General features: G+C 62.0%; 4 protein-coding genes across 11 annotated transcripts in view; 2 read left to right on the top strand and 2 right to left on the bottom strand.

The window, feature by feature from the left end:
* Positions 1–5034, top strand: part of LOC308227902 (dedicator of cytokinesis protein 2-like) — a 48570-nt gene extending 43536 nt beyond the window's left edge. The window contains exons 42-53 of the mRNA XM_080630825.1: positions 460–601; positions 1092–1173; positions 1271–1355; positions 1540–1626; positions 2599–2775; positions 2858–2941; positions 3026–3163; positions 3366–3460; positions 3781–3919; positions 4168–4261; positions 4648–4778; positions 4861–5034. Coding sequence (XP_080486951.1) covers positions 460–601; positions 1092–1173; positions 1271–1355; positions 1540–1626; positions 2599–2775; positions 2858–2941; positions 3026–3163; positions 3366–3460; positions 3781–3919; positions 4168–4261; positions 4648–4778; positions 4861–4950 — 1344 coding nt within the window. The 3' untranslated portion in view covers positions 4951–5034. The remainder of the gene's footprint in view (positions 1–459; positions 602–1091; positions 1174–1270; positions 1356–1539; positions 1627–2598; positions 2776–2857; positions 2942–3025; positions 3164–3365; positions 3461–3780; positions 3920–4167; positions 4262–4647; positions 4779–4860) is intronic.
* A 653-nt stretch (positions 5035–5687) lies between these two features.
* Positions 5688–7436, bottom strand: LOC308218530 (BCL2/adenovirus E1B 19 kDa protein-interacting protein 3-like). The gene is made up of 5 exons (XM_080612713.1): positions 7088–7436; positions 6878–7007; positions 6663–6757; positions 6402–6551; positions 5688–6184 (listed from the first exon to the last, which is right to left on the bottom strand). Exons 1-5 carry the CDS (start codon positions 7282–7284, stop codon positions 6136–6138), a joined length of 621 nt encoding a protein of 206 aa, XP_080468839.1. The 5' UTR covers positions 7285–7436; the 3' UTR covers positions 5688–6135.
* Positions 7437–8182: 746 nt separating this feature from the next.
* Positions 8183–17751, bottom strand: AUP1 (AUP1 lipid droplet regulating VLDL assembly factor). 3 transcript variants are annotated; one of them, XM_080612685.1, is made up of 12 exons: positions 17447–17751; positions 17097–17234; positions 16476–16626; positions 15420–15607; positions 15265–15337; positions 12610–12683; positions 11786–11852; positions 11148–11253; positions 10710–10853; positions 10375–10538; positions 10094–10182; positions 8183–8347 (listed from the first exon to the last, which is right to left on the bottom strand). In XM_080612685.1, the coding sequence occupies exons 1-12, from the start codon at positions 17698–17700 to the stop codon at positions 8302–8304; spliced, it is 1494 nt and encodes a 497-aa protein (XP_080468811.1). In that variant the 5' UTR covers positions 17701–17751; the 3' UTR covers positions 8183–8301. The 3 variants fall into 3 exon arrangements, with proteins under 3 accessions (XP_080468811.1, XP_080468812.1, XP_080468813.1); XM_080612686.1 differs by lacking the exon at positions 11786–11852 and having other exon boundaries at positions 12615–12683; XM_080612687.1 differs by lacking the exons at positions 11786–11852; positions 12610–12683.
* Positions 17752–17869: 118 nt separating this feature from the next.
* HTRA2 (HtrA serine peptidase 2) lies at positions 17870–24001 on the top strand. Of its 6 annotated transcripts, XM_080626804.1 has the most exons (8): positions 17870–18279; positions 19267–19471; positions 19541–19735; positions 19993–20025; positions 20455–20563; positions 21061–21130; positions 23375–23470; positions 23692–24001. In XM_080626804.1, exons 1-8 carry the CDS (start codon positions 17882–17884, stop codon positions 23855–23857), a joined length of 1272 nt encoding a protein of 423 aa, XP_080482930.1. In that variant the 5' UTR covers positions 17870–17881; the 3' UTR covers positions 23858–24001. The 6 variants fall into 6 exon arrangements, 5 of the variants coding, with proteins under 5 accessions (XP_080482930.1, XP_080482928.1, XP_080482929.1 ...); XM_080626802.1 differs by having other exon boundaries at positions 19267–19735; XM_080626803.1 differs by having other exon boundaries at positions 19267–19735; positions 23604–23849.
* The last annotated feature ends 1598 nt before the right edge of the window (positions 24002–25599 follow it).

Here is a 25599-nt window from a genome sequence, read left to right as displayed (position 1 = left end):
CCCCTCTCCATGTTTCCTGCAGCCCCTCTGGAGGCCATCTCGGTGGCCTTCTCTGGACTCATTCCAACAGCTCCACTCTTTGAATGAGTCCCATCCAGCCAATTCCTTATCTACCGAGTGGTTGTTGTGGTTTAAGCCCAGCCGTAAATCACAACCATGCAGAACCACCATCTGTCAAATCCATGCTTCTCCAGCTTAGAGACAAGGGTGCTGTGCAGGACAGGGACACATGTCTTGCGCAAGGCCAGGCTGATGGTGTCAGTTGCTCTTCCCTTATCCCCCAGCACTGTAACCCTAGCACAGAAGGGCATCAGATTTATCAGGCACGCTTTGCCTTTAGTGAAGCTCTGTTGGCTTCACCCATCACCTCCACATGCCTCAATTCCCTTTTGCCCCAGCTGCTGGGCTTGGGGCAATGTTTCTCTCAGGAGGGACAAGTTGTCTCCTCCCCTCCTGCAGAACAAGGTCTTCATCTACCGGGGCAAGGAGTATGAGCGCCGGGAGGACTTCGAGCTGCAGCTGCTGAGCCCCTTCCCCAGTGCCGAGAGGCTCAAGAGCACGAGTCCCCCCGGGCAGGACATCACTGGCTCCCCGGGACAGTGTATCCTCTGAGCAGGGATGGGCAGGCAGGGATCCTCTGAGCAGGGATGGGCAGGCAGGGATCCTCTGAGCAGGGATGGGCAGGCAGGGATCCTCTGAGCAGGGATGGGCAGGCAGGGATCCTCTGAGCAGGGTTGGGCAGGCAGGGATCCTCTGAGCAGGGATGGGCAGGCAGGGATCCTCTGAGCAGGGATGGGCAGGCAGGGATCCTCTGAGCAGGGATGGGCAGGCAGGGATCCTCTGAGCAGGGATGGGCAGGCAGGGATCCTCCGAGCAGGGATGGGCAGGCAGAGATCCTCTGAGCAGGGATGGGCAGGCAGGGATCCTCTGAGCAGGGATGGGCAGGCAGGGATCCTCCGAGCAGGGATGGGCAGGCAGGGATCCTCCAAGCACTGGCAGGGCGGGAGGGCTGGCTCCTGGGCCGTTGCCCCCACATGGGTCCCTTACACCGTGTCCCTGCAGTGGTGCTGGTGGCTCCTTCACTCCCGCAGACATCCAGTGTTTCACTGTGCAGCCAGCGGAGGAAGCCAGGGGCCGGTTCAAGGACCGGAGCATCCCGGAGCAGATCACCAAGTGAGTGTCCCGGCACAGAGAGGCTGCTGCTGCCCTGCTCCGCATGGGAAGGGGCAAACAGGGACCTTTCCCACCCTCTGCCCTTCCCGCCCTCCAGTTTCTACAGAGCCAACCACGTCCAGAGGTTCTGCTACTCGCGGCCCTTCAAGAAAGGCCCAAAGGACCCAGACAATGAATTTGCAGTGAGTGCCAGGGGCCCTGTGAGGAGCTGAGTGTCCAGAGGAGGGGGAGTGCAAGCAAGACAGGGGGGCTCCCAGACCTGGGATGGGGACGGTGGTGGTTCCATGCCCATGGGATGGGGAGGTGGGAGCCCCCTGCCCCATGGGGTGTCCCAGGGTGCTGGGCTGACCCCCTCGCTTCCCACAGAACATGTGGATCGAGCGGACGACCTTCCTGACAGCCTATCCCCTGCCCGGCATCCTCCGGTGGTTCGTGGTGACCTCCACCACCACGGTGAGGGGGTTCGGGGGCAGCAGGACCCTCCTGGGACATCCCTCCCCCTGACAGCAGCACACAGACCCGGGGGGGGGCTGTCCCCCCTTCCCCTTCCTGGCTCTCCAAGCTCAAGCAGCTCGAACCCGGGTGCAGGAGCGGGTCCTGCCCCTGCCCCAGCAGCCCCTGCTCTCAGTGCAAACCAGATCTAGTCCCCCCAGCACTCAAACCCCAAAACCCTCTGCTCGCTCCTGTGGCCCTGTGGTGCTTTGGGTGCACGGCCCGGGTCAGTGTGAGCGGCAGAGTGGGTGCAAGCACAGAGCCCGCCTGCCACCACTGCCAGGCACCGGGCATGATCCCCTTTGGCATCGCCTTGACCCCCCTGCCCCAGGGCTGGGCTGGCACCGGTGCCGCAGGGAGCGCTGCCCCAGGCCGTGTACCCAGGGTCACTGCTGACCGTGGGCATGGAGACTCCCCCGCACACCCCGACTGGTGCCGGTAGCACGGACCCGGTGCCAGGGCCTGGTCTGGGCGCTCACCCACCGGGTGCCCATCTCCTCCGTGAGGAGCAGGAGACCACGTGTGGGAGCAGCAGCGGCGCTGGAGGGGTTCCAGCAGCTCCGTGTGTGGGTTTCACACCTCCCTCAGATGGAGGTACCAGAGCCCAGTGGCTCAGGTGCTGTGGGAGGACACGGGAATGCCCTGGCTGGGTCGTCAGTGCCGTGCCGAGCACAGGGGCTGCATGAGAGCTGCCACGTCCGCCTCCTGGCCTGCAGGACTGGCCCTGCTGCAGCCTCTGCTCCATGCTGGGACCAGCACCTCCAGTGCCTCCTCCTGATCCCCTGGCTCAGCTGCAGGAGCTGGTGCCAGGGGCCAAGGGTGTTGTGGCATGAGAGGAGCAGCCCCGGTGCTGGGGAGGGCCCTCGCTGCCACCCTGCCCAGGCTGGGCAGGTCCCAGGGCCAGTGGCTGTGACCTCCCCTCCGCCGGCACAGACCATCATCTCCCCCCTGGAAAATGCCATCGAGACCATGATGAAAACCAATGAGAAGATCATGAGCGAGATCAGCCGGCACCAGCAGGACCCCGGCTCGCCCATCAACCCGCTCTCCATGCTGCTCAGCGGCATTGTGGACCCTGCTGTCATGGGGGGCTTCGCCAAGTACGAGATGGTGAGGACATGGGGACTGCGCTGTCCCCTGCCTGCGTGGGGCTGAGCCTGCCCCTCGGCAGTGCTGAACCAGCTCCTTGCAGGCCTTTTTCCAGGAGTCCTACCTGCGGGAGCACCCCGAGGACGAGCAGAACATCGAGAAGCTGAAGGACCTGATCGCCTGGCAGGTACAGACCTCAGCACCCACCAGCCCCAGTGCTCCAGCCCAGGGGCTCCACAGTCCCGGTGGACCTGCTCCTGTCCTCCCGCAGGTGCCGCTGCTGGCGGAGGGGATCCGGCTCCACGGGCAGAAGGTGACAGAGGACCTGCGGCCGTTCCACGAGCGCATGGAGCAGTGCTTCGGGCAGCTGCGGGCCAAGGTGGAGAGCCAGTACGGGCTGCGGGAGATGGTGAGTGCTGCGCACAGCACCCGCGATGACACCACACAGGCCAGGTCAGATCTGGGGCCGCAGGGACCAACCCGTGGGGCTGAAGCTGCAGCAGGGCAAGGGGCTCTGTGCATGGGGGACCCTGGGGGGGGACAGCACTGCCGTGGGGGGCAGGTGCAGGGGGCTCCGCGCTCTCCTCCCTCCCTGCTCCCTGTGCTCTCAGGTTTGCTTCGAGGACCAGCGCCCCAGACGCCCCCGGTCCATGGCCTGGGGCCCCGATTGGGACCGGCTGAGCCACTATAGAGACAGGCAAGTGCTGTGGTGGGAGCACTGGCCCCGAGCCCCCCTGCCCTCACCCCTCCCTGCTGCCTCTGAGCTGTCCTCAGCCCCTCTGCCCAGACCAGTGCCCTGCTTCAGGCACATCCTGGGGCTCCATCCTGCCACCATGTGTGGGGTGTGGAGCAGAGGCACCCCATATGCAGCCCCCAGGCTCCCCTGGCACCTGAGCCATCTATGCTGGCCTGTCCCTACCAAGCACCCACTGTGGAGACGGTGCTGGGTCTGTCTGGCCCATGCCATAGCCCTGCTCCCCATCCCCTGCTGCCTGCCTGCCCCTCACCAACCCCAATGCTCCCCAGCACGGAGACCCCCCCAACCCCAAAACCTGCCGAGAGTGAGGAGCGCAGGGCTGAGCGCAGGGAAAACCGCTCCAGCACCTTCTTTGGGCACCGGCGGCAGGACCTGTGCCAGTCTATCTCGGAGCTGCCGGAGCCCAAGGTGATGCTCAGCCCAGCCCCAGCACCTCCCCTCCTCCCGGGGTCCGCTCCTGCTGCGCAGGCCTCCCGCAGCACCAGGGATCCCAGCACGGATGGGACTCAAGGTGCCGGTGGCAGGAGCAGCGGAAGGGGGGGCACAGAGCAGGAGCTCGCGGCTGCAGGCAGGGTGCTGGGGAGCACCAGCCCCACCAGAGGATCCTGCGATGCCGCCCGTGCCCCCCCCGGTGCTGAACCTCCTTCTGCACCCAGGACGAGAAGCGGAGACTCTCCCACATGAGCGAGAGCAGCTCCGCCGGAAAGCAGCCGGGGCCAAGCCGTGCCGGTGCCCAGCTGAGCCCCACAGGTACCGCCCCAGTCCCATAGCCAGGCTCAGGGCTGTGCCCCAGCCCTAGCAGGGCGGGTACGAGCATCCCCCGCACAGGCATCCTCAGCGCCTCGCCCAGCCTTGCAGGACGCTGCAAGCCGGGAGCACTGGGGGTACCAAGAGCACGGGCAGATCCCATGCGGCTCCAGTGCCTCCCACCCAATGCTTCCCGTGGAGCACTAACTGCCGATAGCAGACCCTGTGCGGATGGGTCTTGGTGCTGAGCTGAGCTCGCACAGCTCCCTTTTCCCGGCTGGGGTCGCGCCCCACCGCACCGCAGACACGGGAGAGCTGGCCCCGGCCGCCTCGGGTACCCACACGGGCCCCGCAGGCTCCCCGCTGGGTGACTCCAACCCCCCCCGCAGGGCCATCCCCGTCCCCCACCGGCTTCGGGGGCCGGGTGAAGAGCGCCAGCAAAGCGCCGCCGCTGCCGCGCAAGATCAGCTCCGCCGTGTACGAGACCTTCCTGGAGCTCAGCGATGCCGCCGGAGCGAAGGTACCCCCGGCCCGGCCCCCGGTAACGGCCCCAGCGCCCGGTAACGGCCCCAGCGCCCGGTAACGGCGCCTCCCGCTGCCAGGTGACCCCATCACCCCCGGCGGACGGAAACAAAGGCCCGAAGTCGCCGCCGCTGCCGCCCCCCAAGTTCAAGCGCCTCTCACAGCTCTGAGCCCGTGCCCACAGCAGCCCCATCTGCCAAGGGATGGAAAACCTTGCCGTGGCCCTGCTCCATCGCTGCCCGCTGGATGAACAGCCCTGCTTCATCTCCACCTCATCCCTGCCTGCTGTGCCAACAGCCCTGCTTCATCCCTGCCCGCTGGATCCCTGCTTGCATCCTGCACAGCCCAGGAACCCCCTGCATGCCCCAGCACAGGGCACGGCCACCCTGCGTCTTGCCATGGCTGGCTCCTGACACCCTTCAGGTGTCCCCAGGGCTGGGACCTCCCTGTCCCCAGATTCTTCCCCACCCAGTGCTCCAAAGGCCACAGGCCAGGCTCCTGCTGAGCCCAAGTGGCCACACACCCACCCGTACCAGGCCATGTCCCAGCTGAGCTCTGAGCCACACAGCCCCTCAGCATCGTGACCATGCTACACTGGAAAGGATCTTCCCCCCTCCACCCTCAACTGCCTGTGGACCATGGCATGCACAGGGCAACAAGCACCCTGCCAGCATGGACCCAGCTCTTTCCTCCCACTCACAACACCAGGGGCAGCTCCTGTCCCTTGTTCCTCATCTTCCCACCCCATCCCACAGCACCAGAACCAAGCCTCTGGCCCAGCCAGGTCTGTGTGCAGCCTGGGCAGCACCAGCTATCCTGCCACATCTGGCTTTGCAGTCCCTGGCCACCAGCATTGGGCTCCCCTCTCCCTCAGTCATGGCTAATAAAGCACTACTGCACCAGCCTTACATGCTATAGCAGGGCTGAAAACTATGAGCCCAGCACTCATCCCTGCACGCATACAGGCCAAGCAGGGGCCCTGCCACAGCCAGGCACCTCCCCCGGCAGGGACCTCCTGCAGCCTGAGCCCATGGGAATGCTACAATGCCCTGAGGAGCTTGCCTGCTCTCCTGGTGCTGGGCTGTGTGGGTCTGGCGCTGCCCGTGACTCAGGGCTCTTTATTCGCACGCTGTGTTGCAGCTCAGGAGTCATATTTACAGTCTGTGTTAAAAAGGAGGAACATGGACCCGTAACCAAGGGATGGGGGGGCAGGGGCTGCCTGCCCGGGAGCTGCCATCGGTGGGCTTGTCTACGTGGGAGAGTGGGATCAGTGCCACAGCCAGGAAGCCTGGGAGCAGTTGGGCTGTGCTGATGCCTGGGCTCCCCCCACACGGAGCCTCACCAGTCCCAGCTCTTCACAGTGGGTTGGCTGAGGAGGCTGCCAGTCGCTTCCCGATGTAGATCCTGGGTTGGAAAGAGAGGCTGTAAGTGATCCCGCAGAGATGCTCAGAGCAGCACCCAAGGATGAGCACTCCACACCCAGGAGTGTTTCCCTGGCCCAGCTCCATGAGGGCAGCCTTCTGGGCCAGGCCAGCCAGGGGCTCCCAGGCTACAGACACCCATCAGTGCAGGGCTCTCCCTGCATGCACCCAAGCCCAGGTCAGGCCCATCAGAAACTCACCCGAGCCCCAGCGTCAGCACATGGCTGAGCAGCAGTGAGGGGATGAAGAGCAGCAGCAGCTCTGAACTGAACAGTTTCTTCTTTCTCCCCACTGCTCCTCCCTGCAGGCTCCACAGCGCTGGCTGCGGGGAGCACACAAAGGCAAACTCCCTGGGAAAAGCGCACAGTTAACGGGGAAGGGAGGAGGGCAGAACACCGCGGGAGGGCACAGGGTGCAGGACAGGGGACAGCAGGATGTGCTGGCAGGGGACGTGGCCTTACTTTGGAGAAAGATGCTGAGGGTGGCAAGCACAGGCCCAGTTGAGGGATGCTGGCAGGCAGTGTTCCCTCCGCTCGGCTTCATCTGGCACGTCCCGCTAGGAAGAGGCACAGGACAGGTAAGACCAGGGGCACAGTCGGCACAACACAGCACAGGGCATGGCGCAGCACAGGGCACAGCATGGCACAGGGTGCAGAGCATGGTATAGCTCTCTTACCTGCCGGAGGTGCAGGCAGCCCGGCTGGGGCTGGCTGCAGGGAGGCCGCAGGTCGCTGTCCCCAGGCCGCTCGCTGGCCGGACCGGCTCCATCCTCATCCCAGACTGGGGAGCCCATCAGGAGCAGGGCACTACAAAGCAACCCCCGGTCACCAGCCCCGTGCCACCCAAAGGCCCGCGGCTCACCCATTGCCGGGACCCTGGGACTCACCCGTCACCGCTCTCGATCTCCAGCTGGGCCTCCAGCAGCATCCGCTCCACATTGGCATGGCAGGAGGAGAGCCGCGAGGGCTCTGACTCAGGGCTCCCGGGGCCGCAGCGCAGCTCCACCCAGGAGCCTGCAGGGGCCGTCAGCCCTGTACCGACCCCAGGCCCATCCGCACCCCGCTCTGACCCCCAACTCTGCATCCACCATCACCGCCCAGGGACCACGGGAGCACCAAGCCCTGCCTCTGACCTGTGCATCCGCGTCTGCCCAGGGCTGCCCCTCGCCGTGCCCCGCTTCCCCCGGACCATCAGGCACCTACCTGGGATCCCCACCGAGCCCCGCCAACCTCCCCGGTGCACATCAGCCCCCCGGGACTCCCATGGAACCAGCCCACCCATCACACACCAGCCTGCCAGCAAGCCCCAGGCTCCCCATCGACCCGGACCCCGGTGCACACCAGCCCTCCTGGGACCCTCGTTAACCTAAATCCCCCCATGTGCGTGTCGGCCCACCCAGGACCCCCGGCCCCCCATTGATCCAGATCTCCCAGGTCCGGCCGGGACCCCCAGGACCTGCATTCACCCATCCCTCCGGTGCCTGCCGGGACTCTGCCTGACCCAGTACGCCCGGCATCCACCGGGACCCCCGCCTCCCGCACTGACCCGCCCAGGACCCCTGGCTCCCGCATTGACCCGCTCCCCTGCTCCCGCCCCCTGCCCGCACGGACCGTCATCACCGGTGCACGCCATGGCCCCGCAGCGCTCGGCCGCCGCGGCTCTGCCCGTCACGTGACGCCCCCGAGCCCCCATGTAAATAAAACCACCGGCACCGGCAGCTCGCGCCTTAAAAGGGCACCGGCTCCGTGCGCTAGTGCCCGCGGGGTCGGTACCGAGGCGGTAGCGCCGGCGGAGGTCGGTTCCCCGCAGGGTTCGGCGGCAGCACCGCCCCGCGGCCGCCGGCTGCAGCTCGTCGGGGACGGGACCCGCCGGGCCGCCGCGTTGCCCCTTTAAGCGGCGCCTACGTGCGGCGAGCGAGCGGGCGGCGGCCGCGACGCGTGCGGGCCCGCACGGAGCCGGGCTGGCCCCACCCCCTGCCCTGTAATCCCGCCCCCTGCCCGGTGGCCCCGCCCCCCGCGCCCGCAGAGCCGAGCCGCGCCAGACGCTGCCGCCGTTTATTGCCGCCGCCGCCAGGGGGCGCGCCGAGCCGCGCAGGGCCGGTCAGGGCCCGCCGAGCCGCGCCGCGCCGCTCCGCTCCGCGAACCGCCTGCGGGAGACACCGGCGTCAGCGGCACCGCCCGGGGAAGGCGGAGAGCCCCGATGGGGCGAGCCCGCAGGGCAGGACCGGGCCGCTGGGCTGACATCCCCCAACCGGGGCCAAAGCCAGGCCGGGCCCTCCCCATACCCGGGGCTCCCCAAACCGGGCCGTGCCCATCTGAAACTCGCCCAGAGCCCAAGAAACCGTGGCCATCCCGGTCCGCGGTTCCAACCAGGCCCGTGGCAGAACCAGCGCACTACTGGGGACAAGCAAACAGGTCACTGGATGGAGGCATGCAGAACGCTCCCGCTGGAGCCAGGACAGGGAGAGCAGAAGGAGCAGTGACATTGCAGGACACCCCCTCCTGCACCCAACCCTGAGCTGACAGACACCAGCTTCTGCGGAGCACGAACAGAGCACAGCCCCACCGGGAACAACTGCCTTGCGCTTGGAATGCCGGGGAGAGCAGCACTTGGGAGCCCTGAGCTGAGCCTGAACCACTGAGTGATGGGGGGGCTCTGTCACCAGGAACTCCAGACATACACACCCCCGCCCTGAGGCTGGGACAGCACATAGGGCCCTTCAGAGTACAGACATGGAGGAGCACAAGTGCCTTCCCAAACCCCTTCCTCTCTCAGGAGCAGAGATCACTATTCCATAGCCAGCACGCAGGACAGCCTCAGGAAAGCATCATGCAGAGCAGCAAGAAGTCAGGTTGGGTATCAAGTGGAAACGATTCCCATCCTCTTTTCTTTGCTGCTGAACAGATCGTGACCAGTGGATCCAGCCCTCAACATCTCCATGCTCCCATCAGGCCTGGGGGACAGCTCTGAGTTCAGCCTACCACTGTCTGTGGCACAGGATTATTGCGAGATGGAACTCCTCCGAACTGCTATCATCTTTCAGAAAAACAAAACTGTTTGAACCAAGTCCCTGGTGACCAAGAGCTACCCAGAGCCACCTGGGACCAGCCCTCTAGAAGTGGGCGCTGAAGATTTGTCTCACTTCAGTTTCCAGACACGGGAATTTCCTTCTCTCAGTCACAGAAGCAGCTGATCTCAGAGGTCTACGGGATCCCTGAGCCTCTGCAACCTTCTCCTGACTCTCCTGAAGCACCAGAGTGGTTCTCCCCTTCCCATAGACCCTACTGAGCTCTGCATACTCCATAGTTGTAGAGTGCTCACTTCGGCTCCTGCAGGGACAGGTGCTGCTCCACAGGGGACCCAGCCAAACTGCCTGAAACTCCTGCATCTCCTCTACACCAGACCCGGCACCAGAACTGGACATTGGTTCCAGGATCTGCCTCATTAAAACCTCACACAGGGGTCAGACTCGCTCCCTGGTCCCTGCACTTCTCCACTTACACTGAGGAACCTGAACTGTACCCTCCTTGCTGCCAAACAGCCAACTCCTGTGTGAAATGAGTGCCCACAGTATCAATATTCACTGCAGGCCCACAATGGCTTTATCAATCAAAGCCCTTGCGCCAAAGAACAACTGAGGGTTTTTGCTATGCCTGCTCCTCAGCAGCTTCTGGCAAACAGCTTCAGTCACACCTATCCCCCAAACACAGAAGCCCAGGAACAGTGCAGGAGCACTTCCCAGGAATGACAAGGGGATGCAGACAAAGCTCTGCCCAGGCCCCTGTTCCTAGGCCAGAGCACAGGGGGACACGAGGTGTCTCCCTTGCCTGGAGGTACCCGGGTGCTGCTGGGGGGCGTGGGGGGTCTGCCAGGGCCGGAGTGGGGCTCTCACCTCCTGGCGTAGTCATAGAGTGCTCGCTTCCGCTCCTGCAGGGACAGGTGCCGCTCCACAGGGGACTTGGCAAACTGCTTTGCAGCTGCCTGAAACACAAAGCACAGGAGTCATCAGAACACAGCCAGATCCCAGAGCTCCCCAGTGGCTCCGCAATACCAGGTCAGCCTCCACTTTAGGAAGCTCCATTCCCTGACCCCATGGCTAGTGCAGGACACAGACCATCATGCTCTGGCTATGAGCCATCACACCAGAGGAGACAACATAACCACCAAAAGTACCTTGGAAGAAGGCTCAGCTGCGGAGCCCTGGATGCCAGAAGCAGCTGGAGCCTGGGAGGTAGCTGGGGCAGGCAGGTCAGTACCAGCCTCCTTACTGTCAGGAAAGAAGGATACTCTCCCCTCCAGCAAGTTGGCAATGGTGGTGTCCACACAGTTGGTTTGGGCTGTAGGAACAAAGAAGATCTGTTAGAGAGGGAGCTGCCATACTGGGACACTCACACCCTTGCTGCCCTTGTGCTCTACAGCGCAGCAGGGACAAGGTTTCTGCTCTCAGGTATCGCACAGACAGCATGGAAGGTGATGCTGTGTCCCTGCTAATAGCAGGCATGGCTTACCCAGGTCTATCCTGATGACCTCCAGAGGCACGTGAGGCAGCACCTCCTTGACCTGCTGCGCCATCGCCGCGATGCGTCCATCCTCAGGAGCTGCAGCCAGGCTGGACGGCACCCGGCGCCGCGCTGCTAGCGCCTGGCTCGAGGCTGCAACAACAGGGTGGCCTCTGAGCTGCTACAGCTCCACTTGCTCTAGTATGAGCTGCCATGGTAAGCAAGCTGGACGTCCTGCACACAACCACCAAGTCTGCGTGCAGGAGCAGCGGTGCTCGCCCTGGCAGCGAACTCCAACCTCAGCCCAGAGCACACCCACAGCCCCTGCTCCCCAACACGCCTCCTCCTCTCCCTCCACGCATGAGGAACCAAGAGCAGCCCAAGGCCTCTCTGAAGGCAGAGCCCAAGTGGCAGTTCCCTAGCGAGGACACGACCCAGGACACCCACCTGGGGCAAAGGGGAGCAGCGATGTGTGTCTCAGCCTCTTCATGTGCTCGGTTCTGTCTGCTGCAGTGAGCCGTGTGGATACCACACCTAGCTCCATGGCCAAGAGCTGCAGAGATGCAGAGAAGAGGCACATGTACGTGACACACAACACGTATGACCCAGGCATTCCCAGCTTGCAGGAGAGTGCAACACATGTACAGGCCTGAGTGGAGCCATGGCGAGGGCAAGAGGACTGGGAACTGACTTCTCCAGAGCCTGCATGAAGTGCATAAAGGATCAGGAGCTGGCATTATCATCCTGCCAAAATAGGCTGACAGGGAGATACGAGATCGTTGGTACAGGACCTATGAGGCACCCAGCACATAAGGGAAAGGTGAAGAACCAACTCCTTTGTTTGACTTGTGGGATTATGGAAAGGGAGTGAAACATTTGAACTCGATGGACAGAGCCTTGGGAACGGAAAGGAAAGAAGGGGGCAGCAAACAGACCATGGAAAAACCAAGTCATTGGCAATAAACTGGGGCCAGAGCTCCCATCACCCAAATGCACCCATCCAGGATCACCCTCTGCAGCTCTGCGCCCACCCTCTCCTGTGGGTACAGCCTGAGCTGCAGCCATCGGGCACTGCTCCATCCTACCTCCTGCACCCGCAGCGCAAAGTCCTCGCTCGGCTCCTCCACGCGCCGGGGTACAGACGGCAGCCACCTAACGGGGACAACAGCACCAGGCTGGCTGTGGGGGGGGAGCAGCCCCCCGGGACCAGCCCTGCAGCCCCACCGCAGCTCACCCCAAGCCTCTCCCCACAAGGCGAGTGTAAAACCTCCCAGCAAGCTGAGTGTGAAACCTCAACATAAGCTGCAGAGTTAAGGGAAAAGCAGGGTTTGGAAAACAAAGCTGCTCATTGAATCTCTATTAGCACTCAAAGGTAACATGCCAAGTACGTCATAATGAAGTTCCCAGAAAGGACTCGGATGAGGAGCCACTGACACTTACATGCAAGTAGAAAACAGGTCAGCAAGACTTCTGAATGTTACTGCAACCCCCTTTCTGCTGCCTATGAACCCTTATCACACCAAAGCTCTCAGCCTTTGGTTCACCAGGGCCCCAGAGAGATATCCAAACCCTCTCTGCAATCCACACGAGACTGCAGGGAATCACTCATGGGACCTGAGGAACCCTGGGGTGAGTTACAGCAGAGCAGCCAGCTTCAAAATTATACCCAGCAAATTTGACATAAAAGCCCTGGGAGACTCCTCTCCTTCCCCAACTCAATGCAGGAATCAGGCCCACTCTGCTTCAGAAGCTGGGCCAGCAAGTGAACCTGGCATGGATCAAGTAACACTGAGCAAAGCCATGCTGAGACCACAACAAGGGGCACATCAGCAGCACCGGAAGATCTCTCACTACCACAAGCTCTGTCCACCCACTGTCCTGCCCCAAATGAAAGAGAGAGAGATAGTACCTTACTTGATATACTGTGAAGGGGACAAAGAAGGTCCAGAGCAGCTCTGCAATCCATGAAGAGTCAGCCACACTCTGCGGAAGAGAGCACAATGAGGCTGCATCCACAAAACAGGAGCTGGGCAGGGCTCCATCTGGATGCTGGTGGGTCTCTGCTCCCACGGAACAAGTGATGGGACAAGAGGCAATGGCTTCAAGCTGTATCAGGGGAGATTTAGATGGAGATTAGGAACAATTCCTTCCCGAAAGGATCATCCAGCACTGGAACAGGTTGCCCAGGGCAGTGGTGGAGTCACCAGCACTGGAGGGATTCAAATGATGTGTAGACAAGGCCCTTGAGGACATGGTTCAGTGGTGGACATGGCAGTCCTGGGGTAATGGCTGGACTAAGCATAAAGGTATTTTCCAACCAAAGAGTTCTATGAATCCAAGACGGGCCCCAGGCCTGGTTTATTCCACAACCTGGCGAGAGGTGCTGTAAGGAAGAAAGCCCAGAAACCACAAGCACTGCAAATGACTTTATAAAGAAGTCTCATCTCCTAGATGGGCAGATCTCAGAAACCTACAGCCAAATCCTCGCAGTGATAACAACAGCCAGACTTGAGCTCCGCTGCCTTCTTGTCATGGCTGAACCCTGGGCGGCAGCTCAGCACCAGCAGCTGGGCGGGATGGGAGGAGGATGGAAGGAATGTGAACCCCAGGGGTTCAGATCAGAACAGCCCAACAAGTAAAGTATAACACAAAACTACCACTACTAATAAGGGGAATAACAAGGGGAGAGAATATAAAGCTAAGGGAAGGGGAAGGTAAGAATAAACACAAGTGATGCCCAACCCAATTGCTCAGCACTGGCCGATTGATTCCCAGCAACAACTAAACCACCTGTGTGTTACCAGCAGTGTTCCAGCCTGAAGCCCAAGCCCAGCACTGCATCAGGTACCAGGAAGAAGGAAGCTGTCACAGCTGAACCCAGGCCACGTGTGCCACAGAACAACGCCTCCTCCAAGGCTCCAGGTGACCGAAGCTGGGAAAACTCTTCCTGAACTCTAAGCTCAGTGTCACACAAGCACCTAAGAAAGCTTTCTGCAAGGCACTGACTGAGCCATTGAAAGTGCTGCACCTCCAGTCCAGTCTTCACAAGTTTCTGATTATAATTGCATAAGGAATTCACCAGGATGAATTAGGGCAGAAAGTCCTGCTCAACCTCTGGAGGCAGCAATCCCAGCCAAGCTATAACCAGTATCTATCTTCAAACATCTGCAGCCATGTGCACGCTGTTCTCCCCAACATTCATGAAAGAAGGGATGCAAAGACAACCTGTAACATCTCACAGAATTACCTGGAGGAGCCAAAGCCACAGCAAAGATAAGATGTTCCCTATCAGCAGTCCAGAACAGAACTCTCCCACTCCTCTTGATTAGTCACGCAAAAATGTAGGGTCCTCACTGTTAGAAAACTGCATCTTAACCAACCACTGAACTTGAGCAGAAGCAGCATTTAGCCTGAGCATGTGCAGAGCCTGCTGCTGTTTGCTGTCACACGCAACTAACAACTCTCCACTCCTGCACCCCTTCTCCGGCATGCAGGCAGCCACCCACAGCACTCCCTCTGCTGAGCTGATCATGCTGAGTGCCTCTGAGTTGCTATCTGGATCCTGCCTCATGCTTGTGGCCTCCTTGAACTCGCTCTTCTACTGCCCCACTTTCTTGGCTGCAGGGCTGCCAAAGTTCTGCAGAGCGTGTTCCCAGCTCTCACCATCACACCCAGCACCCCTGTGCACCACAGAGCACTCACATCACAGGTCCCAGCCGTGCACCCGCTGCTGCTGGTGGCTCCCTGGATCAGTGATGCAACTTCCTCCTCATCCACTAACCTGAATCTCAGCAGCAGAGGTCTCAGTGCTGTCCCCTGCAGCCAGTGGAGGCACTAAATGACACTGGTAAAGAACTAATCCACATCAGAGCCTCTCCTGAAAAATCCTTGCAATACCTCTAAATCCATCCACTGTGCCTTATCCACTGTCTATCTACTGCCTTAAACAGATGGACAACAGAGAACCAACTGTCAGACAAATGTAAAATGCATCTTTCAATAAAGTAGATTCATAAACCATATAAAGAACTCAGAAATGCAACAAGATCTCCCTCTGTAAGCAAACTAAGTTTACTGCAGCCTGTTCATCAGCACCAGCATTAGCAGCATGAACTTTGCCACTTCTCTTAAGCTGATGTTGCATCATGTTCATGTCTGCACTTGAGAGTTCAAGAACGTACCCAGAGAGCCTGGCCAACCTTTGGCACATCAGCCACTCTCCAATGTGACTGGAGCTACTCTGTCAGAAACTTTACTAGCAGGAAGCTCACAAAGAGGAGATGCGACACAGGGATGCTGTGGTCACAGAACCTAGATAGCATACTGCTGGGCAGCCGAACCACTAAAGCATCTCACAAATCTGACAGTGTGACTACTAGAGTATTGATTTGGTGCAAGTTTCCTGGGAAAGGCACCGGGAAAAGAATGTTAGCACTGAGGAGTCAGTCCCTGGGTAAGAGGGCACGAGGCCAGGCTGCATCTCCCCCAGGCTTCAAAGCAGGATTAACAGCACCATCACAAAGCCCAGACTTGCACAGCCCCCCTGCCCTGTGCCCCCACTCACCACAGTGACCAAAGGCCTCAGCACTTGCAGGGCGACAGGCTGCACCACGTCCGACACTGAGAACGGCCAGGAGCTGGAAAGGAGGAATTCCACAGGGAATGATCCCAAAGCCAAACCCAAGCGCTTCTGTGTCACAGCAGCAGCTGCTCCGGTACCTGAAGTGGAGCAGCCCGGCCCGCCCGTTGGTGGCTGCCTCCTCCGGGAACAGCAGCAGCGGGGGGTTCCCTCTGTGGGATGAATATGCCTTCAAGGAATCCACCAGCTCTGATCGGCTCCCGCTCACTCCCAGCTCCATGAACCCTCGTGACCAGCAGATGAAACCAGGGGCACTGTTCAGGGCAGGCTGCAAGGGGAAACAAGAGTCAGAAAGAACCCTGGCCTGTCCTGTCCTCCTCCCAAGTGCTACTTCCCACCGGACAATGGGAAACAAAGCTTCTGCTTATCAGCAGAGATGCCTCTTGGGGCAAAGGAGAAGCCTGCTGGCTAAAGGCACTATAGCAGAGAACACGTTGCTGCCCGGCCCCAAGTCCTCAGGTGTTTGATTCCTGATTTACAGTTCAGGCTGTACCTTGTCTGCCAGAGAAACAAACTCCCTGCCCTGGGCAACAACCGTGTTTCCCAGTGCTCTCTCTAGAGGCTCCTAACACACTTGGCAAAGGACACACTACTCCCAAGAGTTACTCTTCTTCAGGTAAGGAGCAAATCCGCTGCTGTTCAGGATATAGGACCAACCAACTCGCTCCCAGGCATGTTTAGAGCCAGCTGACTCAGGAATTCCACACTTAGGGGATTTCACAAGAGCAGAGGGAGTTACATGACCAGCAGCCCAGCAGAACCCCAGCACCACCACCCCACCGCACAGCAACACTCACAGCCAGTGAGGGGGACACCCAGTGCTGGGGGAATAGCCTCACATCCAGCCCTGCACCTGACAGCGCCTACCTGAAAGAGATGCAGCTGCTGGGATCTGCCAGTCTCTTTCAATAAAATCAATACCCATTCTAACACTTCCTGCTCCTCCTCACCCTGCTCCAGGTTTTATGCAATGCCCAACAGCGTGACACTGAACCACAAAGAACTCCAGGCTTGTGGATTGATAAATGAGAACCAAAGGAGACCAGGGCAACACCTGGTTCTGAGAGAGCTCTCTGTGCCCTTCTCCTAGAGAAGGAACCCTCCGGACCCCAGGGAGGCTCCCGCCAGCCCCTCACCGTGTTGCAGGAGGTGAGGAGGTTGATGACGTTGTGGTCGAACTGCGTGACGTGGTTGGCGATGTAGACCCTGACGCCGGCATCGCGCAGCCGGGGGTCGCTCTGCTGCACGCACAGCCCTAGCACCGAGCACATCACCCGCACGATGAACCTGGGGGGAAGCAGCTTCCTCGCATCCTGGGGCCTGAGCCATCACTGGCTGCACATCCAGCAAACAGAGGAGACCTGGGAATCCATGTGACTGGACAAAGGACACTGGTACAAAGGGGGCATGAGGGAACAGATGTCTGGGACGGGAACTGCTGGGGTAAGAGTGGGGGCTGCAGGCTGCCTGCAGAGCTGCTGCTGCAGCATCGAATAGGGGGCAGCAACCACCACAGGATCCCCACTGATCCAAGTGCTCTGGATCAACCCTTAGGCACTCAAGAGGCAATTGCCTGCTCCGGTCTTGGCAGAGAAGGTGCCTTCACGGGTCTGAGAGCACAGAGTCGCAAAAGCTCCCTGAGAACCCCTGCACGAGCCAAGCCCCGCGGCTCAGGACCCCTCCTCCGGGGCGAGGGCAGCCCCCAGCCCTCCAGCAGCGCCCGACCCCCGCCCGGGCTCCCGCAGAGCCGCACGCACCGCCGCAGGACGCTGTCGGGTAGGGCGCAGCTGACCAGGAAGACGTGCACGCCGATGAAGAGGCGAAGAACGAGCAGGCAGAGCCCCACGGGCGCGTAGAGCAGCAAGGCCAGGAGCAGGAACCCATCGCTCGGAAACCTGCGGGGCCAAAGAGCAGCGGAGCGGCCTGAGCGCGGCGGGACCGGGCCGCGCTGCGCCACCCGCCCCATCCCGATCACCCCCACGGAGCTCCCATAGGACACACGCTCCGCAGCGGGCCCCGGGGCCCCCAAAGGAACACGCCACCTTCCCACGCGGGCCTCTCCCCGCCGAGCCCCCGCGAGGCAGCGAGGGGCCGCCGCGGCTCTCACCGGTGCGAGTCGAAGAGCCGCTCGGGGCCCGGCGCCGAGGGAGGCTCCATCCCCGCCGCACCCGGTACCTCAGAAGCTCCCCACACCCGCCGCCATCTTCCCCCACGGCAGCCCGCCTGCCCGCGCGGGGCAGCTTGGGAGCGGCGGCGCCTTCCCGGCGTGCACCGCGCCGCACAACGGTGTCTCTCTCTGTCACCGAGCCCCTTCGGCGCGGGGGGAGCAGCCGGTAGACCCGGTGATCCCGGTGAGTCCATTAATCCTGGTGAGCTGCTCTCTACCTTCCCTCACCAGGGCCTCGCTGCGGCTCGTGGCGCGGAGGGACTACAGCTCCCAGCAGGCCCTGCGGCGGGACTGCAGCTTCCGTCATGCTTCCGCATCGGGACTACACGTCCCGGCGTGCCCCGCGGCAGGGCTGCACGTGATCCCTGCAGCAGCATGGCGGCGCTGGCGCGGTGGGCGCGGGCCCGACTGCGGCCGGGCGCGGAGCGGTGGTACCGGGCGCTGTGCGCGGCCACCGCCGCCCCCCCACTCCCGCCGCCTCCTTCCCCCTCACCTCCGCCTCCTTCCCCCTCACCTCCGCCTCCTTCCCCCTCACCTCCGCCTCCCCACTCCTCCGCTGGGGGCCGGGCGCTGGCGGCGGCGCTGGGCGCCGGGACGGCGGCGTTACTGCTGCTGTGGGCCCGGCAGGGCGACGGGCACCGGCCCGGTCTGCCCGCGCTGCGAGCCGCCGTGCCCGCGCCGCCGCCTGCCTCGCCCCGCGCCGCCTTCAACTTCATCGCTGACGTGGTGGAGAAGACGGCGCCCGCGCTGGTCTATGTGGAGATCGTGGGCAGGTACCGGCCCGTTCCCGCGCAGCCGGGTCCCCGGCGGTGGGGTCCCTCTTGGCCCTGTCCCGATCCTGTCCCTTCGGGGAGGCTCCGGCCCGTCCTCCCCGTGCCCCGCCGGCACAGCCCCGCTCCCGGTTCCCCGCACGGAGCAGCCCCTACCCCAGCCTCGCCCGCGGCCGCCCTGCCTGGTGTCCCGGGCAGCCGGAACCGGGCATGGCGCGGATAGGATCCCACAAGTGGCCCAGGAGGGACTTCTCCGTCCCCTCTGCCCGCTGCCTGCACAGGCAGCCTCAGCACGTGTCCTCTGCTGCAGGGACACGGTGCCCCTGAGCTGCTGCCCTCTAGTCCTGCAGGACCGTGTGAGCAAAGCTGCCTCTCGGCAGCGGCTCCAGGCTGTCCCATGGCACAGGATCCCTGTCCCAGGAGCATGACTTTGCTTTTCATACAGTCACAGACGGGTTTAGGTTGAAGAGACCCCGCTCACCACCAGGCTAAGGTCACCCACAGAGGTCAGGGTGATTGTTGTCTCCCATGGGGACCAGAGCCTGCAGTTGTGAGCCTTCCTCTGACTACCTACAGAAGATGTATTCATCACCTCCCAGGTGGTTGTTTCCTGCTTCAGGGCAAAGTTCTGTGTGTTCAGGCTACTTCTTTGTGCGGATCACAACCCCTCCTACCTACCTCTGCTGCCCTTTCCCAAAGAGTCCACAACAGCTCCACTCGTGTCAGCTTCCCACCATGCCTCCCAGCGGGATCGCACCTTTCCAGTTGTGCGTGGACTTCTCATTCTTCCTGCTTGCTCCCCAGTTGCGTGCCTGGTTGTTCAGCCTCTCCACATGGGGAATGAAGGAGTTGCTCTCATCATGCTGTCGCCCAGACATCCTCACTATCCCCCACTGCCTCCCAGCCTGGCCGCTGTCTGCCCTCCCCAGAGTCCGCACCAGTCCTCTCGGGGTCCCTGCCAACCCTCCCTGAGCTGTGCCCAACTTGCAGGCATCCCTTTTCGGGCCGCGAGGTGCCCATCTCCAATGGCTCTGGCTTCCTGGTGTCTCCGGACGGGCTCATCGTGACCAATGCACATGTGGTGGCGAACCGGCGGCGTGTGCGGGTGAAGCTGGCGAGCGGGGAGCAGTATGATGCCGTGGTGCAGGACGTGGACCAGGTCGCAGACATCGCTACCATCAAGATCAAGCCAAAGGTGCGCATCCTGCTTCTGGAGATGCTCCCTCTGTCCCTCCCACCCGCTCACCGCCCTCCTCTCTTGCAGCACCCGCTGCCCACGCTGCCCCTTGGGCGCTCCTCCGAGGTGCGGCAGGGAGAGTTCGTGGTGGCCATGGGCAGCCCCTTCGCCCTGCAGAACACCATCACCTCGGGCATCGTCAGCTCTGCGCAGCGGGGCAGCCGGGAGCTGGGCCTCGCCGCCTCCGACATGGAATACATCCAGACGGACGCTGCCATCGATGTAAGGGGAGCTCGGCGGGTTGGCACCTCATCCCGCTGCCCTCCTGGGGGAGGGGGGAGCTGGGGAAGGGGTGTGGGTGCCATGAGGTCAGAGGAGGCTGGAAGCACTGGCAGATGGAGGGATTCTGGCCAGTCACCCAGGCACTGGCTGCATTCCTCAGCCTGACCCTGCTCTCTGGATGCTGCCTCCCTGCCTTGGGTCCTGCTGCGTGAGGACATTGCTTTACGGCCTCTTTACTGCTCTCTTCTCTGCTGCAGTTTGGGAACTCCGGGGGCCCCCTTGTCAACTTGGTAAGTTCCTGGGGCAGCTGTGTCTGGGGCAGCGGTGCTGGGTGCCTTCAGTCTGCCTCAGTGGGTGCACGTGTGGGTGCTGCAGCTGCTGGGAGAGGGGGACTGTGCATGCAGCAGGCTCCTTGTGAGGAGGAGCCGGGGCTCAGCCCTGTGCAGTGCCTGTTTGAGGGAGGCTGAGTCCATGGGACTTCATGGCACAGCCGAGCCCTGCCTGGTGCATGCGGCTTGGTTGTTGCTGGCAGGGCTCAGGGAAGGGCTGTGCTGGCTGCAGCTGCAGGACTGGTCCCTGCTCAGCTTGGCAGGGCCAGGCAGGCTGCAGAAGCAGCAGGCAGGGAGGGGATGGGCACACATCCAGCACTCCAGGCTTGCACAGTGGTTGCCCCCTCCATGAGGATGCAGTGGGATAGCACAGTGCCTGCTCCCCTGCAGGACGGCGAAGTGATTGGGGTGAACACCATGAAGGTGACATCAGGCATCTCCTTCGCCATCCCCTCTGACCGGCTGCGGAAGTTCCTGCAAAAGGAGGAGCACCGCAAAAGTGAGTGGGGAGCCTCACGCTCGGGTCCTGGGGGAGGGAAGAGGGAAGCTCTGGCACCACTGGGCTCCAGGCACCACTTCTGAGCAGGGCAACAGAGCATTGCAGGTAAGAAGATTCTCCCACCTGGCATGAAACTCCCTCTGCCCCTTCCATTGCCTTGTGTGTGCTGATGAAAACGCAGGCGCTGGATTGAGCTGTATTGGAAAGGACAGGCAGTTATGTCAGTGGTGTAGAACGTTGCCTGGCTTTACTGCTCTGGGTGCTGTCTGACATGCTGACGCTGTGGAGGGGTATTCTCAGTCCAAAAAGCCGACAGCTCAAAGCAGCACAGTTGCAATAATGTAAAACTCCACCTGGTGAATGCAGCTTAGATGAGGTGTTGGTTGAGCATCAGAATGACCCCACACCTGCTGTCTGCTGTGGGGTGTGTGGGCTCTGTGACAGCCCAGCGCTGCTCCCAGTGTACGTGGGTCATTTCATGTCATTTCCTTTGACAGGCTCTTGGTTTGGCAGCACAGAGACAAAGCGCCGCTACATCGGGGTGATGATGCTGACTCTTACACCCAAGTACGTGTTCTAAGGCTGCTCTTGTGGGGCATGGTGACTATGTGATGGGATCTTCCAAACTGGGAGTGCCTGGTGTGGGGAGGGCCGAAGCATCCACCCTGAGATCTCTGCGCTCGTGTTGTGTGTAGGCTCCAGGCTGTGTCAGGGGTCAATGAGAAGCTTGCAGGTTTCTACACGTGTGGCAGAAGCTTTAACGCTCTCCAGAGTAGTTGTTATTCAGAGGAGTTGGATCAGGGCCCTTTGCAACACAGCAGGGAGGTGAAACCACCAGAAACGCTGTGTAATAGACACACGAGGGGCAGAGGAACGTTGTGATCAGAGAGCTGGGCAAGCGGTACCCTCGGTGAGGGGGGGTCTGCTGGGGCTTGAGGTGCAAAAGCACTTCTGTAACATGGGGCTTCCAGAGTGAGCCCTGACCATTGTGTCTGCAGGAGAGGCAGCTGGGGGAGCAGGAGGAAGGCAGGAGAGCAGCTCTGTGAGCACACACAACATGACTGCTGCTGCTGTGGTGGGAGGCTCCTGGGTGCTGCCTCTGGAGGGAGTGCATCGTGGTGTTGACCAGTACAGCCCTGGCACGTGGGAAGAGGATGACTTCTTGTGGGTCTGAGACACTTCACACTCCTGGCTGTGGCTTGGGAAGGGCCCTCTGTTACTGCTGCATCTCAAGGAGTGCTCTGGACAGCAGAGGGCTGCAGACAGCCAGCCTGCTTGGGCAGAGGGAAGGCTCACCCCTTGCTTCAGTGGGTGCCCAAGACATGCCTGTGGCCAAACACCCTGAGAGGTGCCCTGCAGGCGGTGGGAGCTGAGCCCTGCTGAGGACAGTGCTGCCTGGAGCTCTGCTCAGGGCTGTGGGACAGGAGGGAGCTGCTGCAGCAGCATTCACCTGAATGCTGGCGGCAGCACCAGGGGTGCGTCAGGAGCACGTGTTAGGAGGTCTCCTGGGAGCAGCTCCCCCTCCCAAGGACAGAGTTGCCCGCTCTGGTTCCTTGGCTTCTGCAGCCAGCTCTCAAGAGACCTTTACCTGACATCTGGGGCTTAGCATATGCCTTGGCTTGGTGGTTGTAGCGTGCTGGGCAGGAGCACCTCTGAGGGCCGTGCTCTGCCCTTCCCAAAGCTCGGGTGGCTGCGGTGTGTTGGTTGGGTTGTGAAGGGCTGCCTGCACCTCTGGGCACCACGAGCAGGGGCTGGGGTCCTGCCTGCCACAGCAGCGGAGGAGAGGATCGTTGTGAGGCGCAGGCAGTGGGTGGCTGGGGAAAGCTCCGCGTTGCTGGATGCTCGGCCGGTGCCCAGCAGATGGTGCTGGTCCTCAGCAAAGCCTCTGGGATGTGGGAGCCCAACTCCTGCGGCCCCACCGGAGCTGGGCGCACAGGGACTGTTCTCAGAGAGCTGCCCAAGGGCACGTGGAGCTCCTGAGGTGGGAGCAGAATGACTCGGTCACGGAGCAGAACACGTGGCGTGGTGGTTCCGTCAGTGCCTGGGTCCGGGACAAGAGCAAGGGGCGCAAGCCGGGACACATGGGGCTATGTCTGAACGCAAGGAGCCACTTTGTTACGGTGGGGACAGTGGCAGAAGCCTGGCACAGGCGCCCAGAGAGGTCAGAGCATCAGCAACGCTGCAGATACTTAAAGCCTCCCTGGACACAGTCCTGAGCAGCTGCTCTGCTGAGCAGGGCCTGGGGTAGGTGATCTCCAGAGGTTCATTTCCCACCCCAGCCATGCTGTGATCCTCTGACATCGGAAAGGGGGGGCAGCTTGCACAGCACAGTGTGAGGAACTGTGAGAGGTGCAGAATTTAACCACCGCTGTGGGGTAGGAGGAACCAGGGGTGTTCAGTCTGTAGGCTCTGGAGGAGAGGAGCAGGTTTACCTCTGCTTGACACCTCTGGCAACAGGAGGGGCTCCGCTTTTGTTCTTGTTCTGCCCTCAAAAGCAGAGCAGTGAAACTGCAGCGACGGAATGCATCTGACACCAGGGAGGGCACCTGACCTGGGGCTGCTTAGACAGGGATGTGTGTATGACCCAGCTGGCGGCTGGTCTGGTAGCTCCGTCCCTCCGGGCACAGTCAGCACTTTGTCCTCTGGTTTTTGGCAGGACGATGGTGTTTGGGTGCTCCCGGGGGTTGCAGCTGCGTGCTTGTGCTTGGCAGTGTCAGGGGGGCAGGAGGAGAGGTCCTGTGTAGCTGGGGGTGGGTGAGAGCCCTGCTCTGCCACCCAGCTCCTTTCCTGATGCTGGCTTTCCCCCTGCAGCATCCTGGCTGAGCTGAAGCTGCGTGACCCCAGCTTCCCTGATGTCTCCTATGGAGTGCTAATCCACAAGGTTATCATCGGCTCTCCAGCCCATCAGTAAGCGCCCTGTGCCTTGGGGGGTGGGATGTATTTAGCTGTGGTTTGCTTCAGGGCAGCAGGGCTTGGGCCTTGATGTGCAGCAGAAACCAGCTGGTGGCCCTTGCCCAGGCTTGGTGTCCCACTGACTCAGGTACCTGTGGTCCAAGCCTCCTCGTGGTGCTCGGTGCTCCTTGCTCCTGGAAAGTGCCTGCTTCACCCATCGTGTGCTTGTGCCACAGGGCCGGGGTGAAGGCGGGTGACGTGGTGCTGGAGATCAACGGGCAGGCGTCGCGCCGTGCCGAGGACGTGTATGAGGCGGTGCGGACACAGCAGAGCCTGACCCTGCTGCTGCGGCGCGGCCACGACACGCTGCTGCTGAGCGTCATCCCCGAGGCCACTGAGTAGCGGAGCTGCTGCACGGGGCAGGACTTGCAGGACAGCCGTGTCCATGAGGCGGGCACGGACACACGGAGATCTTGTGGGGACTGGAGGGTGCCCGGCCCAGTGCCAGGATGGACTCATGGAGCAGCCCTTCCCTCTGTACTCAAATAAAGCACTTTTATAGGGTCTTCTGCCCACAGCATTGCCTGTGGGAGGCTGGGCTATATAGGATCCTGCCCTTCCTGTCTCATGGAATCCTGGAATGGTTTGGGTGGAAGGGACCTTAAAGCTCCTCCAGCTCCAACCCCTGCCACGGGCAGGGACCCCTTCCACTGGAGCAGCTTGCTCCAAGCCCCTGTGTCCAACCTGGCCTTGAGCACTGCCAGGGATGGGGCAGCCACAGCTTCTCTGGGCACCCTGGGCCAGCGCCTCAGCACCCTCACAGGGAAGAGCTTCTGCCTAAGAGCTCATCTCAGTTTCCCCTCTGGCAGGTTGAAGCCATGGTGAGAGGGGGTTTTGGTGCTGGACCCTGCAGTGCCTGGGCAGTGCCTCGCTGGCTGGAGTGCAGGAGGGCTGAAGCTGGGAGCCTGTCCCTGTCTGTCCCTCCCGCAGCCCTGTGCGGCAGCTCCAGTCCCCCCTGTGCTCTGCGGCTGGAGGCTCAGAGCCCTTCTGGGAAGGAGCAGCTCCGGGTGTTCCTCGCGTTCCTGGAAGGGCCCCTGTCCCGCTCCCGCCTGGAGGAGCCGCGTCCAGCCCGGCTATGGCGGGAGAAATGCGCGTGTGGAGCCAGGAGCAGCCCGGGACGGGGCTCCCTCGCCCCAGCCTGGTATTTTCAGATGAAAGCAGCACAGTTCCTTGGGGGTGCTGCGGCGAGGGCGGCGCCGAGGCCCCGCTGCTGCCCTGAGAGCGGGCTGGGGAGCAGGCAGCAGCGCAGAGCGGGCGGGGCACAGGAACGTGCTCCCCGTCGAGCTCTCGCCGCTGCGCGCAGGGGAAGTGGAGCCGCCGCGTTCCTGGCAGCGCGGCCAAGGCAGCACCGACCGCAGCTTCCCGCTGCCTGGAGGCAGCGCCGGCTGCATTCCTCATGGATCACAGCCCCCGGCGGGACTTCTGCTCACGAACATTTGGACTGCATATGGGGCGGAACCAGCACTTCACCACGTCCCTGTGATGCCAGAGTGGCTCCGGCTGCTCCCTCCAGTGCCGTGGGGCTGCTTCAGGCTGGGGCAGCTGAAGTTAAGGTTCTGCTAGCCCCCTCCTCACCCACACAGGCTTCTTCCAGCAGGCCTGGTACCATCTCTGTATCCCAGCAGCTGCCAGTACCGGTGCTGATGTGGGGCTGCTCCTTGCCCAGCCAGCGCTGTGTGGGCAGGGGGATCCTTGCTCCATGTGGGTACTGGCAGCTCCCATGCTCTGTGCTGGGGTGGGCCGTGCCAGCCAGCCCTGTGCCGTGCTGAGCCTCCCGGTCCTGCCAGGCTCCTCATTCCCCTGAGAAGAGCCAGCAGCCACTGGGAACAACTGACAACTTTATAGAGAAAATAAAGTCACAGCTAAGAGGAGTGTGGGAGCCGCTGCGGCCGTGGGGCAGGGGCAGCCACACCAGGAGGGGCTCCTGGGGCCGTGCAGGGCTGCAGGTCCCTGCTGGGTCCTGGGGAGGAACCGGGGCCGATGGGGAGCAGGGAGGTGCAGCTGCAGTGACCGGGAGCTGGGGGGGGGCACGGTGGGGCTCGGGATCTCTGTGCCCATGCGCCGCGGCCCAACGGACATGGGCA

The sequence above is a fragment of the Psittacula echo genome, assembly GCF_963264785.1.
Source record: "Psittacula echo genome assembly, chromosome: 1".
Taxonomy (NCBI): Eukaryota; Metazoa; Chordata; class Aves; order Psittaciformes; family Psittacidae; genus Psittacula; species Psittacula echo.
This window is presented reverse-complemented; position numbering and strand designations above follow the sequence as displayed.